The sequence below is a fragment of the Esox lucius genome, chromosome 11 (assembly GCF_011004845.1).
Source record: "Esox lucius isolate fEsoLuc1 chromosome 11, fEsoLuc1.pri, whole genome shotgun sequence".
In the NCBI taxonomy this organism is placed as follows: Eukaryota; Metazoa; Chordata; class Actinopteri; order Esociformes; family Esocidae; genus Esox; species Esox lucius.
In genome coordinates this window covers 23861653-23876001 of record NC_047579.1, presented here as the reverse complement: position 1 = coordinate 23876001, position 14349 = coordinate 23861653, and the positions used below count along the sequence as shown (strand labels likewise).

The 14349-nt window shown below is 40.2% G+C and overlaps 2 protein-coding genes across 8 annotated transcripts in view; both read right to left on the bottom strand.

Moving 5' to 3' along the window:
• LOC105012876 (nuclear GTPase SLIP-GC-like) overlaps positions 1 to 3991 on the bottom strand; it is a 39735-nt gene extending 35744 nt beyond the window's left edge. For 4 of the 7 annotated variants that reach the window (XM_020050980.3, XM_010874000.5, XM_010874002.5 and 1 more), the window contains exons 1-3: positions 3908 to 3991; positions 391 to 472; positions 108 to 220 (exon numbers count right to left, since the gene is read on the bottom strand). In XM_020050980.3, coding sequence (XP_019906539.3) covers positions 108 to 220; positions 391 to 463 — 186 coding nt within the window. In that variant the 5' untranslated portion in view covers positions 464 to 472; positions 3908 to 3991. Of the gene's footprint in view, positions 1 to 107; positions 221 to 390; positions 473 to 894; positions 934 to 1213; positions 1270 to 1423; positions 1440 to 3907 lie in introns of those variants that run through there. The other 3 variants (XM_020050982.3, XM_020050981.3, XM_029123389.2) reach the window with 3 other exon arrangements.
• The window catches only part of LOC117595221 (nuclear GTPase SLIP-GC-like), a 772829-nt gene that overhangs the window by 255599 nt on the left and 502881 nt on the right, over positions 1 to 14349 (bottom strand). The window lies entirely within an intron of this gene.

Below are 14349 nucleotides of genomic sequence, written 5' to 3'. Positions count from 1 at the left end.
GATAAGAATGAATGCAAAACTATTTACCCTACACTTACAGATACACACGTAAAACCTGGTCTTTTCCGTAAACTTTTGTTAAAATTCCTATCATTTGTTATCTATACCTTTAGATGTTTGTGTTTGTGAGCAAATTTTGTCCGTGGTCCTATTTTTGGGATCAAGTTAATGAATTCTTTCTCTTCGAGTAAGAGAAAACCTTCTTTGTCTATTTCTTGCTCTGAAATTCAGGAAAAATATATTAAAAAGACATGAGATGAGATTAACAAATACAACTGTGCTTACTCTTGAGTTGATATCATTACAGTACTAATGTATAATAATGCAATATATGAATTCATATTATTATACAGCTTAATATACATTGTATAAATCATTAAACATTTTCACCTTCAAAATTCTTAATCCATTGACTGAGGTCCCACTTTGTCAATATGTCTCTGACAAAATCTGATGACGCCATGACAGTTCACTATGAACAGAATAAATACAGTTTAATTAAGATGAAAAAAGGATTTGCAAAAACATTTGCTACATAGCAATAGTAGTATGTTGACAATACATGTTCTAATCAAACAGACTTTGGAAAATAATGCAGATGGTTTTTTCTCAAAACCTATACTGTTAGGTTCTGGTTTTGATGTTTTTTTAACAGTTGTAGTTTTAGTTTGTTGTATTTTGTTGTATTTATGTTTCATTGTTTCATTCCATGTTATATTTCTATGCTTATGCATAAATGTTCATTAATGTTTACCCCCACTTTTTAGCACCTCCTATTTACACGACTCAAAGAAATGAAGGGAACACTTAAATCACAACATTGGGTCTCTATGACGTTCAGTGGGGAGAACAAGTATTTGATACACTGCCGATTTTGCAGGTTTTCCAACTTACAAAGCACGTAGAGGTCTGTAATCTTTTATAGGTACACTTCAACTGTGAGAGACGGAATCTAAAACAAAAATCCAGAAAATCACATTGTATGATTTTTAAATAATTAATTTGCATTTGATTGCATGTTTTCCGATTACCTACCTGTAACCCTGCTTATTCCCCTGCCTAGACAAACCCGACAACTGCACGCACCTTTTTACTGCACTGGACCTCAGAGCCACCCTGCATCTAGATTCCACACCAACACACCGCCACTCGGCCCAACCCCCAGCACCTTCTTCCCAGTTCCAGTTTTTTTTGTTGCAAAAAACACTCTTACCCGTCTCACTGTGTCCCGTCTGCTTCTGGGTCCACACAGGAATCCTGACACAGTGACTAGAAAAGCAAGCAAGTTTATTTATATAGCACAATTCATACATAGAAGCAATTCAATGTACTTTGCAATGATAAGAAAACATTAAAATTCAATAGAATAAAAACAGTCAGATTGTTACAATTGTCTAACCACCCTCCAGGGGGACTCACCAACCTGGGATCTCAATCCTTGCACTCCAACGTTAGGATGAACCCGTCAGTCCTTTTGAGATAATAAAATACGGTGAGAACGTGCAGCACAAGAACTTGCATTATCCTTTTTTGTCAGTAGCAATGACAAAAAAGGAGAGTATTTTGAATAATAGTTTCAAGACAATGGCCAATGCTATACAAATTCCCCCGATGGGTTCAGCCTTGCGCTAAACAATTATTTCATTCAATGCTATTTTTTGGTTGGGGGAACTCAGCTAATGTCAACGTATGTCGACAAACAGGAGCCAGGCGCAGGGAGGTAGCTTGCTTTCCTTTTATTTGGGGTGAAGCAAGCCTAGATAATGCCAAACCTGAACACACTTGAACAAAACGTAAGGTGTCCAGTAAAACCCAATAATACAATAGTCGACAGAGCGTCTTTACAGCAAACAATAACCCACAAACCCCCCCTAAGAATCAGACAAACATATACTCAACATAATGACACAAACAAGGTACAGGTGCGGTGGCAGCAGAGGGAAGGGGGCGGTGGCTTCAGAAAGCCGGTGACGCCGAAACACTGTCTTGTGAAACATTGTCAACAGAACATCTATGGAATTCTTTGTTGTTTAAGTCTAATCGGAGTAACTAAAGGCTAATGCTACAAAAACACATTGAAAGTAGAAATGCTGATACATGCTGTAGTTACTTACATTGACAAAAGGTTTTCTAGAAATAATTGATGTTGGTTCATGCGTGTTCTGGCCACCGCTTTATCCTACATTAAACAAGACTGATCATTGTCCTACTACTCATAGTTTACTGTTATTTTCTGATTCCATTTCCATGAAATGTAAAAAAGTCTGACAGTTTAGTTTTCCAGTGTTCAGTAGAATAACAGGCATAGTTTCAGTTGGTAGGCGGGAACAAGGGAGGTGCTGCATTTGAATTTAAATGTATCCAAAACAGATACATTCCCCTGGGGAATCACAGGACCAAATTGTGCAACAAAATGTTGTTGCATACTAGGATCCACTCATCTACCAGTCCACATAGACAAGGGCCATCTACCCTTACAATAATATGGCATTATCAATATGTACAATTGTTTGTTAAACTTTACACAACAGTTTCCTGTTTCCAGTACACCCCTATAGGCCTAGTGAACACACTCAAATTAGTTAATAACAATGGAACAGATCCAAAATTATGTTACAACACAACAGATTTGCCTCCTGCCACATATCGGTGCAAGCAGCTCCTCATAAGAACATAGTCATTGCATTGCATAACCAAACTTTTCTTAGAGGTGATTTTTCTGGACCCAGACCTTTTGGTTGGAGAAAATGCAGGGATGGTACATACTGTGTTGGCTTGTGTGCTGCTAATATCACAGCCTGGATGAATGCAAAACCCTGTCTATGAGCATCCTGATATTATTTCAACCTTACAACCTGAGACTGTCACAAAGCAAAAACAGTGTCCAAATCCATATCCTGTCACTAGAGGTGTTCTTAAGGGAAACAATAATAAGTATGATTAACAATTGTATGATGTAAATCTAGTTATGATCCAAATGTTATTTAACCTATCCAACAATCAGTCAGCATTTCAGGCCCATTACAGCACAGATGACAGAACATAGACATGGTTACAGACACAAATAGAGGATCTGATTTCAGACTATAAAGGCATATTAGCTGTTAGAGTCACGCACACTTGTGTAAGGTGGGGTCTAATTTCAGATGTGACTGTCCTATTTGAGGACCGTAAATCCTTGTCCAATAAATTTCAATAAGCCAAACAATCACAATCACTGGCTTGGATTTCAAACCAAATGGCTACATCATTCAAGCAGTTACGACAGAAAATGTGTTTCGCTTTGTATTGTTTAGATTGGTAGCAAAAAGATTGTTGTAGTAAATTATAAATGGTGTGTAACACAAGAATTATGGTTACGCAAATGCAAACAACATATTATACATCCAGCCCAGACTGCATCTCTTAGATCAAATCAAGCAACAAGGAAAACATCTAGCCCAGGATCTTTAAGTTGCTTTAAATGTAAATTTTTTCTCAGACAGTGTAAATTAAGTTAAGCCAAAAAAGTCCCACTGAATAGGCAGATGTTTTTGTGTCCATGCAACAAGAATATTAATAAAATTATTTCTTTTTCAAAGCATAAAAGACAAAGTCTTAATATAATCTGATGATCCACACTAAACACAATTTTATGTGTAACTACTGATTAAAGAACTTAGGGTATTTCAGCATGCCTTTAAGCAGGCAGACAAAAATAGAACTAACTTCAATGAAGGATTAACCCATGCTCTCAACTACAACATAAATAAAGACAGAAATACTTTGCCTCGTGAAACATTGCCAACAGAACAGAACAGCTATGGAATTATTTGTTGATGAAGTCAAATCATGTAACCAAAGGAAAATGCTACAAAAAAATTATAATTGAAACATAGACATGCAGGAGGATGCTGTATCTACTTACATTGACAATAGGTGTTCTAGAAATAATGATGTTGGTCCATGTATGTCATGGCTAACACACATTAAACAAGACTGATCATCGTCCAACTACTCGTGGTTTGCTGTAACTAATAGTTTTAATTTCGAGAAAATGGAGGAAAGTCTGAGGTGTGGTAGAAGGGAGGAGACAGGTGAGTGGGTGTGTCAGAGTGTCGTTGTGGTGTGCGTAAAAAAAGGGAGCCAAACGCAGGGAGGGAGGTAATGTAGCGGTGTCTATTTTTTCAGAAAAGCACGCACAAAGTAAACGTGCAGACAGCTTCTTCATACAACACCAAACATAGAACAATACCTCACAAAACACGCCCAGGAACACAGGAACTAATATAGGTTACCTAACGAGGGAATAAACACCAGGTGGTGCAATAACAAGATATGACAAAGATATGTGCAGTGGGAGGAGGAGCGGCGTGACTAGAAGCCGGGGGGGAGGGCGTGCTCCTCGCGAGTCCTCGCTACGGGGTGCATTTATTTATTTTTTATCATGTTGTGTAGCAAGCTAGCTCACTAAATAAAACATAGTTGGCTTTTATAAAATGAATGTTGCAAAACTAATGAAACTGAAGCAAAACTAATGAACTCCCCTAAGCCCTTACCTTTTTCAGAGTGTAATGGGATAATGTATCTACTTACATCAATAATAGGATTTTGAAAGAAATAAGTATGTTGGTCAGTGTATGTCATGGCCAAACAAGAGTGATCATTGTCCGACTACTTTTAGTTTGCTGTAACTTTCAGTTTCCATTTCAAGGAATTGGAGGAAAATATGAGGTCTGGTAGGTAGGAGGGGACAGGTGAGTGGCTGCATTTCCTTTTTTCATGTTTTGCAGCAATATAGCTCACTGATTAAAACATTGTGTGCTTTTATAAAATGAATATGACAAACTGAAGGAAATCTAATGAAATCTCCTTGGCCCACAAGTTTTTCAACTTGTAATGTATTGAGTGTAATGGGATAATGTGTGTGTGATTCCCAGTCAGGTGGGAATCTTTAACAAACTGAAAGAGAGATGTTCTCCAACACACCCAGAGGTGGGGATCATCATCAGCATTTTAGACAGATGTCCCATATATACAATCACCCACCCATCTGAATCCATGAGGGCCCGTCATACTGCTGATCTAGGACCTAAATCCATTAATCCACTAATGACAGGTTTGTGGTAAAAACACAGGTTTCATCCCAAAACATGTTTCACGTCTCTTGGAAGAAACACAGTAGCAGGAATGCCTCAGGTATTCCAAAGTAACCTCATAACAACGTGGTAACATGGCCTAGAGTGCACCTGTGGTTCTTCTATATCGGTCTCACTAAGAGGAGTCTGAGGGATAGAGTTGCAGATATGACATTCTGATAGTTCAGGTAGGCAATCTGAACTATCCTATGGCTACACATTATTTGGAAGGAAAACATGGACGTGACAGAACAGGTTTCTGGGACTGAGGTAATGTCGTTAGATTCCAGGGATGGTGAGAAATTAAAACGCCTGAAGCAGCATGTGAAATCTACTATTTATAGGCCCCCCGGGCCATACACAATGTTCCTCAATGAGTTTGCAGAATTCTTGTCTAACCTTTGTTGAAGTCTAACACTTCCCCAAGTTGGTTTGATGGATAGGAGAATAACACACAGGAGTCAGGTAAATTTTCCGTACCGTATATCCGTTTATTACAGAAGCTTCTGGAGACAGAGTGTCGCCGCACAATGTCTGAATTTCAACAGTCACATCAGTATTATTTATACTTCAAACACGCCTAAAAGTTGGAGGCGTTAAGTTAGCCAAGCAAGTGTGCCATTGGTCCAATTTATGTTCTATACCTTATATGTATAAATGCAGCACAAGCATCCTCTTGCCCTTTGTGGTTTCTGTCTTGTCTGTCAGACTGTGTGTGTGTCGTTAACCTGTTTCCTGTTTGTCAAAGACAGACATGCTAAATCTTTCTCTGCCCAGCAACAGCCTGAATAACATTTCCTGTTCTCCTACTTGCACCTTCAGTTTCAGCTCATGCTACAGACACTTAACATTTTGCTTCATTGCTCACAACGGTTCAAGAACTTATACAATCAGTATATCCACACCTTGTAGTCATGGCAGATAGTATTCTAATTTTTGGCGATTTCAATATTCATTTGGAAAAGTCCAATGATCCTCTTCAAAAAGCCTTTGAAGCCATACTTGACTCAATGGGTTTTATCCAACATGTCTCAGGTCCAACACATTGCCACAATCACACCTTAGATTTAGTCTTGACATGAGAAATAGATATTGTAGATCTAATAATTTCCCCCCAAAATCCTGGATTATCGGATCACTTATTACATTTACCGTTAAAACAAGAAATCCACTTGCTCCGCAAACAATGAGTTTCAAAAGCCGTACTATAAATTCTCAGACTATAAATAAATAAAACAAGTTCGCTCATTAACGACAGTAAATAAATCTGTAAACGAACAAATCGAGGATCTAAACTCAACACTGCGAAATACATTTGACACTGTTGCACCACTAAAAACAAAAAAAAACAGAAACTTGTTATCAAAAACTGATGCAGAAAAATTAATCCATGCTTTCGTTTCTTCTAGACTAGATTACTGCAATGCTCTTCTTTCCGGTTACCCTGACAAATCAATAAATACACTTAAATTAGTGCTGCACACGGCTGCTAGAATCCTGTCCTAGCGTCCTTACACTGGCTGCCTGTTAGGGTTAGGGCTACTTTTAAGGTTTTACTGTTAACCTATAAATCAATTCATGGACTTGCTCCTACTTACCTTGCTGAAATGATCCAGCCATACATACCTACACGTAACCTACGATTGCAAGAGGAAGGCCTTTTAATTGTACCTAGAATTTCTAAACAAACAGCCAGAGACAGGGCCTTTTGTCATAGAGCTCCACTCCTGTGGAAGGATTTGCCAATTAAGGTTAGAAATGCAAACTCAGTGCAAACGTTCAAGTGTCTACTAAAAACAAATCTCTACAACACAGTTTATAATTAGGTGTAGCCTGGCCCGGGGGCGTGAAGGTGACCAGTAAGCTTGATACTGTCCACCCTTACTGTCTCGGGGGAAGAGTCACTGGCTTGTTGTTGTCTCTCTGTTGCGCACTTGTGCAATTGGGCTGTTCTCTGCTGGCAATACTCGGCTCTCATTCAGGGTGATTGCGGTTGGTGGGCAATGTGGGTGGATTGATTTCCTGCCTGTTGGGCCCTGTCCGGGACCTCCCCCGGGTAGGGCCACAGTGTCACCGGACCCCCTGTCTCAGTTCCAAGGTCTTACGCTGCTATACTATTGTGCTGAGGGATTGGGTCATTTCTCCTTCCCCATTAAGTTCTCCTTCTCCACGATAAATCGCTGTTGATATGAGGAATGCATTTTCTGAATATTCCCAGTCTCCTCCCGTTTTAAACTTTAGGAGGACATGGGGTCCTGGTCCACACCTGCAGAGTACCTGGTTTGAGTCCCGTTGCTGTCCCTGTCCTTGTCCATCTGGTCATACTTCTGACCTAGTCTAAATTTAAATAGACTCTGGATTTAGCCCAGATAAATGTATTAATTATTCCAATTGGATTCTTAATATCTCACCTGGCACAGCCAGAAGAGGACTGATCACCCCTCTGAGCCTGGGTCCTCTCCAGGTTTCTTCTTAAAATTCGGCCTTCTTAGGGAGTTTTTCCTAGCTGCTGAAATTCAACACTACTGTTGTTTGCTCCTTGGGGTTTAAGGCCAGGTTTCTCTGTAAAAGTGCTTAGTGACAACTGCTGTTGTAAAAAGGGCTTTATAAATAAATGTGATTGATTGATTGATGATGACTTTCTGGAGGTAAACACTGTGGATTGAGAGGTCTTCAAGCTCTTACCTTTCTGCATCCAACCTGTAGTGATGCCTTCCTCTCTCTGCTCTCCTCTTGTGCTCCTCTCACTTTTGACAGGGGTGACATTTCTCAATGTTGGTTTCAGCCTGGTGCTCTGCTCTGATGTGGACATCTTGCCTCAAGCAATTTACACAGTCCTCTTCACCCAACTTAGTGAAGCTAATGTTCTTCTCCTTCACAGCCTTCCTATATGTTTCAAAGGAACTTAAAGGGCTCCTAATCTCAGCTTGTTACCTGTATAAAAGACACCGCTCCACAGAAGCAATCAGATCAGATTCCAAACTCTCCACCATGGCCAAGACCAAGGAGCTGTCCAAGGATGTCAATGTTTTCCTCTTTCTGAAGTTGTAGGTTGAGCTCCAGCCATCTTAAACATGAAACACCATGCTCCATGCCCTCTTGTTGGCTGATCTTAAGTCAAGTATGTCAACTGAAGTATTCCTTACTTGTGTGTTTTAAAAGCAAAGCATGGTTTTTGTGTTCAGTTCCTGACCATTCATCTATGCTAGTCTGTTTCATAAAAGTGCATGTGTGATGGGTTTGTTTCTCGAACACTACTGGTGAAGAGGACTGATTTGTGCTTTAGATTCGCAAATGGAAGAAACACAAAAAAACTGTAAATCACCCTCGGTCTGGGGCTCTATGCAAGATCTCACCTCGTGGAGCTGCAATGATCATGAGAACGGTGAGGAATCAGCTCAGAACTACACGGGAGGATCTTGTCAATGATCTCAAGGCAGCTGGGATCATAGTCACCAAGAAAACAATTGGTAAAACACTACACCGTGAAGGACTGAAATCCTGCAGTGCCTGCAAGGTCCCCCTGCTCAAGAAGAGAGGAGAACTGGGTGACAGTGTTGTGGTCAGAAGAGACCAAAATCAAGCTCTTTGGCATCAACTCAACTTGCCGTGTTTGGAGGAGGAGGAATGCTGCCTATGACCCTAAGAACACCATCCCCACCATCAAACATGTAGGTGGAAACATTATGCTTTGGGGGTGTTTTTCTACTAAGGGGACAGGACAACTTCACCGCATCAAAGGGACGATGAACGGGGCCATGTACCATCAAATCTTGGGTGAGAACCTCATTCCCTCAGCCAGGGCATTGAAAATGGGTCGTGGATAGGTATTCCAGCATGACAATTACCCAAAACACATGGCCTAGCCAGTCATCAGACCTTAATCCCATAGAAAATCTGTGGAGGGAGCTGAAGGATCGCGTTAACAAACGTCAGCCTCGAAACCTTAATGCCTTGGAGAAGATCTGCAAAGAGGAGTGGGACAAAATCCCCCTTGAGATGTGTGCAAACCTGGTGGCCAACTACAAGAAATGTCTGACCTCTGTGATTGCCAACAATGGTTTTGCCACCAAGTACTAAGTCATGTTTTGCAGAGGGGTCGTATACTTATTTCACTTATTAAAATGCAAATCAATTTAGCCGAATGAAACAGATGGAAAAGATGCCTTGTCCCATCTGGTGAGAAGCATCCCCAGCACAAGACGTTGGCACCACCACACATCATTGTAGGTTTGCTGTGTCATCAGGCATGGGCAGTGTCCGGATTGCGCCACACAGCACTTTGAGTTTGGGCCAGTAAGCACTCTTATCTGCAGTAATTCATGTTGAGTGTTGTTGTTTTAAAACAAATTATCAAACAGAACCAAATGATTTTGCACCATTTGTAGTTCATTTATACACTGCATGCACAATTATTAGGCAAGTGAGTATTCTGATTGTATCATTATTTCTATGCACATTTTCCAACTCCAAACCATATAAACTTGAATGCTCATTGGATTGAATCATTTTCAGTTGATATGTATTTGTGTAATGAGGGAGAGTGTGACAACAGTGAATAACACCTTTTATCAAGGTATGCATAATTATTAGGCAGCTTCATGACCTCAGGTAAAATGGACCAAAAAAGAGATTTAACTGACACTGAAAAGTCATAAATTGTCAAATGCTTTTCAGATGGATGCAACACTCTTGAAATACCTAAACTATTGAGGTGTGAATCCGTAGCTGAATCAGTAATGGACACACGGCACCACTTCAGTCAGGCGCCAGCCAGGTGGAGGAGGGGTACTGGTATACTGGTATGAGGTAGTTGGACCTTTTCGGGTTGAAGATGGACTGAAACTCAACTCCCAAACCTACTGCCAGTTTCTGGAAGATACTTTCTTCAAACATTGGTACAGGAAGAAGTCCTCAGCATTCAAGAAGGCCATGATCTTCATGCAGGACAATGCCCCATCACATGCATCCAAGTACTCCTCTGCTTGGCTAGCAAGCAAGGGCCACAAAGATGCTCGAACAATTACCTGGCTCCCCTCCGCTCCTGATTTTACTTCTATTGAGAATTTTGGGCCCTTCTCAAATGTGAGAGTTACAGTCCGGTAAGACAATACATCTCTTTGCACAGCATTTGGGAGGCTGTTGTTGCTGCTTCAGCGAAAGTTGATCGTGAACAGATCAAGAAACTGACAGACTCCATGGATGGAAGGCTCATGGCAGTTATTAAAAAGAAGGGCGGATATATTGGTCACTGAATATTTTAGAAAGGACAAAATATTTAATTAATTGTCATTTAGTGTTACTTATTTGTTACACTTACTTTAAAAATAGAGAATAAACTCGTGAGTTGGGAGAAATTATTTATTTAATTAGTTGCCTAATAATCATGCATACCAATTGTTGCCTAATAATTCTGCATTCTTATTTATTCCCCTGAAAAATATCAAAACTAACTTTTCCTTTGTTTAACATTCAGGTTTGAGGTTCAATAATATTTTGGACTGACATAAAGCATTGTGATTGTTCAACAATAAAATAACTCTTGAGAAATACAATTTGCCTAATAATTGTGCACGCAGTGTATGAGATTTGGTCTGGGGTCTAAATGCTTTTGCAAAGCACGATATACAGAGCCTTTCTTCTCTCCACATTTTGTTGTGTTGTAGACTTGATTTTTAACTGATCAATCAACTACTTCGTTCCAAAGAAAGTTGGGATGCTGCGTAAAATGCTAATAAAAACAGAATACAATGATGGGCAAATCATTTATCCCTATATTCAATTGAAAAAAATACAAAGTTAACATTTCAAATGTTATTGTTTTTGAAAAAATACATACCCATTCTGAATTTGATGCGAGCAACACGTTTAAAAAAAGTTGGGAGAGGGGCATTTTTATCACTGTGTTGCATCACCTTTTGTTCTATCAATACACCATAAGCATTTGGGAACTGAGGAGATCAGTTGCAGTAGTTTTGAAAGTGAAATGTATTCCCATTCATGCTTGATATAGGATTGCCAAATGTTTTCAATAGTGGACAGGTCTGGACTGCAGGCAGGCCAGTTTAGGACCCGAACTCTCTTACTAAGGAGCCATTCTGTAGTGATACGTGCAGAATATGGTTTGGCATTGTCTTGCTGAAATATGCAAGGCCTTCCCTGAAAAAGACTTTGCCTTGATGGCAGCATATGTTGCTTCTAACCCTGTTTATATTGTTCAACATCAATGGTGCCTTCACAGATGTGCAAGTCACCCATGCCTTGTGCACTAATGCACCCCCATACCATCACAAATGCTTGCTTTTGAACTGTGCGCTAATAAAAAGCTGGATGGTCCCCCTATTTAGTCTGGAGGACGCAGCGTCCATTATTCCCAAAAATAATTTCAATTTGTCAGACAACAGGACAGTATTCCACTTCCCGTCAGTCCATCTATATTGGGCTTGTTGGGGAAGTTTCTGAAGCCTGATGCATTCTTACTGATTAAAGGACTTGAGTCCCATTGTTTAGATAGGTAGAGGAATGTGGTCCTTTGGGGGATCTTTAGGTAAACACAACAGTAAACATTATGGCAGGAAGGATAAGGTGGGGGAGGACAGCATTTGACTTGTGTGATAGAACAAAGGGAATGTGTTTTATTGACAGGACAGATGGCAGCATCTTACCACACCCCTTTTTCTATGTGATATATACGGTTGAATGAGCTATATTGAGTTAGAGACTCCTCAGACGATTATGTTGGTAAGCGGTTGACGCGTCTCTCATATTTGCATAATAGTTAATAAAACTGTTAGAATGTGCCAAGTGAACTTTGTCTCTGTGTTCCTTACTCCGAGTGTCAATACATGGAATTACCATCACAGGCTTGGGCCCAGAGAAGGCAGTGGCCGTTCTGGATCTTGTTTATACAGATCTATATGGTTTCTTCTTTGTATGGTAGAGTTTTAACTTGCATTTGTGGAAGTAGCAACGTACTGCGTTCACAGACAATGGTTTTTGGAAGTTTTCCTGAGCCCATGAAGTGAGATCCCAAAACTATTTTCAATTCCACATTGAGAAACGTTTAAATTGTTGCACTAATTTGCCCTCGCAGTCTTTCACAGATTGGTGAACCCCTCCCCATCCTCACTTCTGACAGACCCCATCCTCTCTGGAATGATCTTTTAATACCATGTTACTGACCTGTTGCCAATTGATCTAATTAGATGTGTGATATTCCACCAGGTTTAGTGTTTTAGCATTACACAACTTTTCCAGTCTTTCGTTGCCCCTGTCCCAACTTGTCCCAACGTTTTGCTGGCATCAAATTCAAAGTGAGCATATACAATGCTCAAAAACATTAAGGGAACACGTGCTCATCACAGTATAACACATGTTACCGTTGTAGATATGCAGGACGTGTGGAGCAGGGCGAAAATCAAACATTCCTTTCTTATTTCTATAGCTCACTTTGGGCTGCTTACAAAATAATAAAGCACAGAGCTAAAGAACTAAAGCACATAATGCAAACCATGACCAACAAACCAAAACGCAAACCAGGGTAACTTAAATAGAGTCCCCAATTAGAGGCAATGCAGGGCAGCTTCCTCTAATTGGGGACAATCCAAACGGCATATGCCTAGAGGTACCTCTGCAGTCAGGCCCTGACTGTGACCCCCAGCCAGGACCTGATAGTACCCACTCAAGGTGCGGGATCCCGACCGCAAGACCCAGGACAACAAAGGGAGGGAGGGGTGGTGGGATGGCGCCCAGACAGGCGAAGGCTCCGCCCCCGGAGCAGGACATGGTCCTGGGACTGGTGGAGGCTCACCTTCCAATATAGGATGTGGTGCCGGGACAGGTTTCGGTGGCCTTTGTTCAGTGGAATGACAAGCATGGTTGTGGTAGGTAGGCAGGGACAAGGAAGTGGCTACATTTTGTTTTCATGGAGTGCAGCAAGCTAGCTCACTAATTAAAATATTGGGTGATGTAATAAGATAAATGTAACAAGATAAAAGTTGAAGCAAAGCCAATCAAGTTAACATGGCCCACAGTTAAGCTTGTTTCCTCCTGGGACTAAAGACTGCGGTGAATTAGTCTTTTGTCCTACATTCTTACTCTGGCGTATGCACAATAACTTGAGGATATTCAAGTTGTGCTGCTGTTGATTGTGATTTGTTGGATTTTACAAGTTATTGTGTAGATTGACCATGAGATGACTGAGACAGATTTACACCATCTTGCGTAAAATGTTTTTGTTCTTTATCTGTTGTAATTTAATAAATATTTCAGCAGTAAGCGAGACAGTGTGTGGGAGTGCTTCAGTTTTCAGATTTACACAAATAGCCACTATACACACATATTTGGATCCACAACTATCTATCACTAAAAATGTTGGTGCAAAATACAAATATGCATTTGTAAACCCCATTTTCACTTAGGGGTGTACTCACTTTTGTTGCCAGTGGTTTAGACATAAATGGCTGTGTGTTGAGTTATTTTTCAGCAAATTTACACTGTTATATAAGCTGTACACTCACTACTTTACATTGTAGCAAAGTGTCATTTCCTCAGTGTTGTCACATGAAAAGATATAATCAAATATTTGCAAAAATGTGAGGGGTGTACTCACTTTTGTGAGATACCGTATTAAATGTCTCCTGATATTTATTATAAAACTGTAACAAAAACCTTTGTACAAATGCTCATGGCAATTAACCCGTGGGCTGTGTCTCCTCACCATTTGCCTCCAAGCCCCACCCCCCAAATGTTCTGGTACTACCCCCCAAGCAGGGACTTATTTTGTTGTAAAATAAAGTCCCCAGAACTTAATTTACACCCTGGTCCCTGTGGTGGAAACACAGTGAGTTCCTCTAAAGGTTTTCTGGTATGCTGGTTAACACTAGAATCGACTACTGACAGGTTCAGCCTTCCACTCAAAAAGGGAACTATTTGATTAACTGCAAATCTTTGGGTTTCGGGAACTCAGATTACCTGCTAATGTTACACTGTAATAGGTCAGCTTAGTATTTGGTCTTTTTATGGATGAAATACATTTTTTTTAAGTATGACTACTTAAATAAAGAAACTCTTTGTCTTGTAAAACATCACCAACAGAACAGAAATAAAAGAACAGCTATGGAATTCGTTGTTGATTAAGTCAAATTAGTGTAACCAAAGGCTACTGCTACAAAAAAGCACATTGAACCTCGAATTGCAGATAGAAGCTGTAGCTACTTACATTGATAATAGG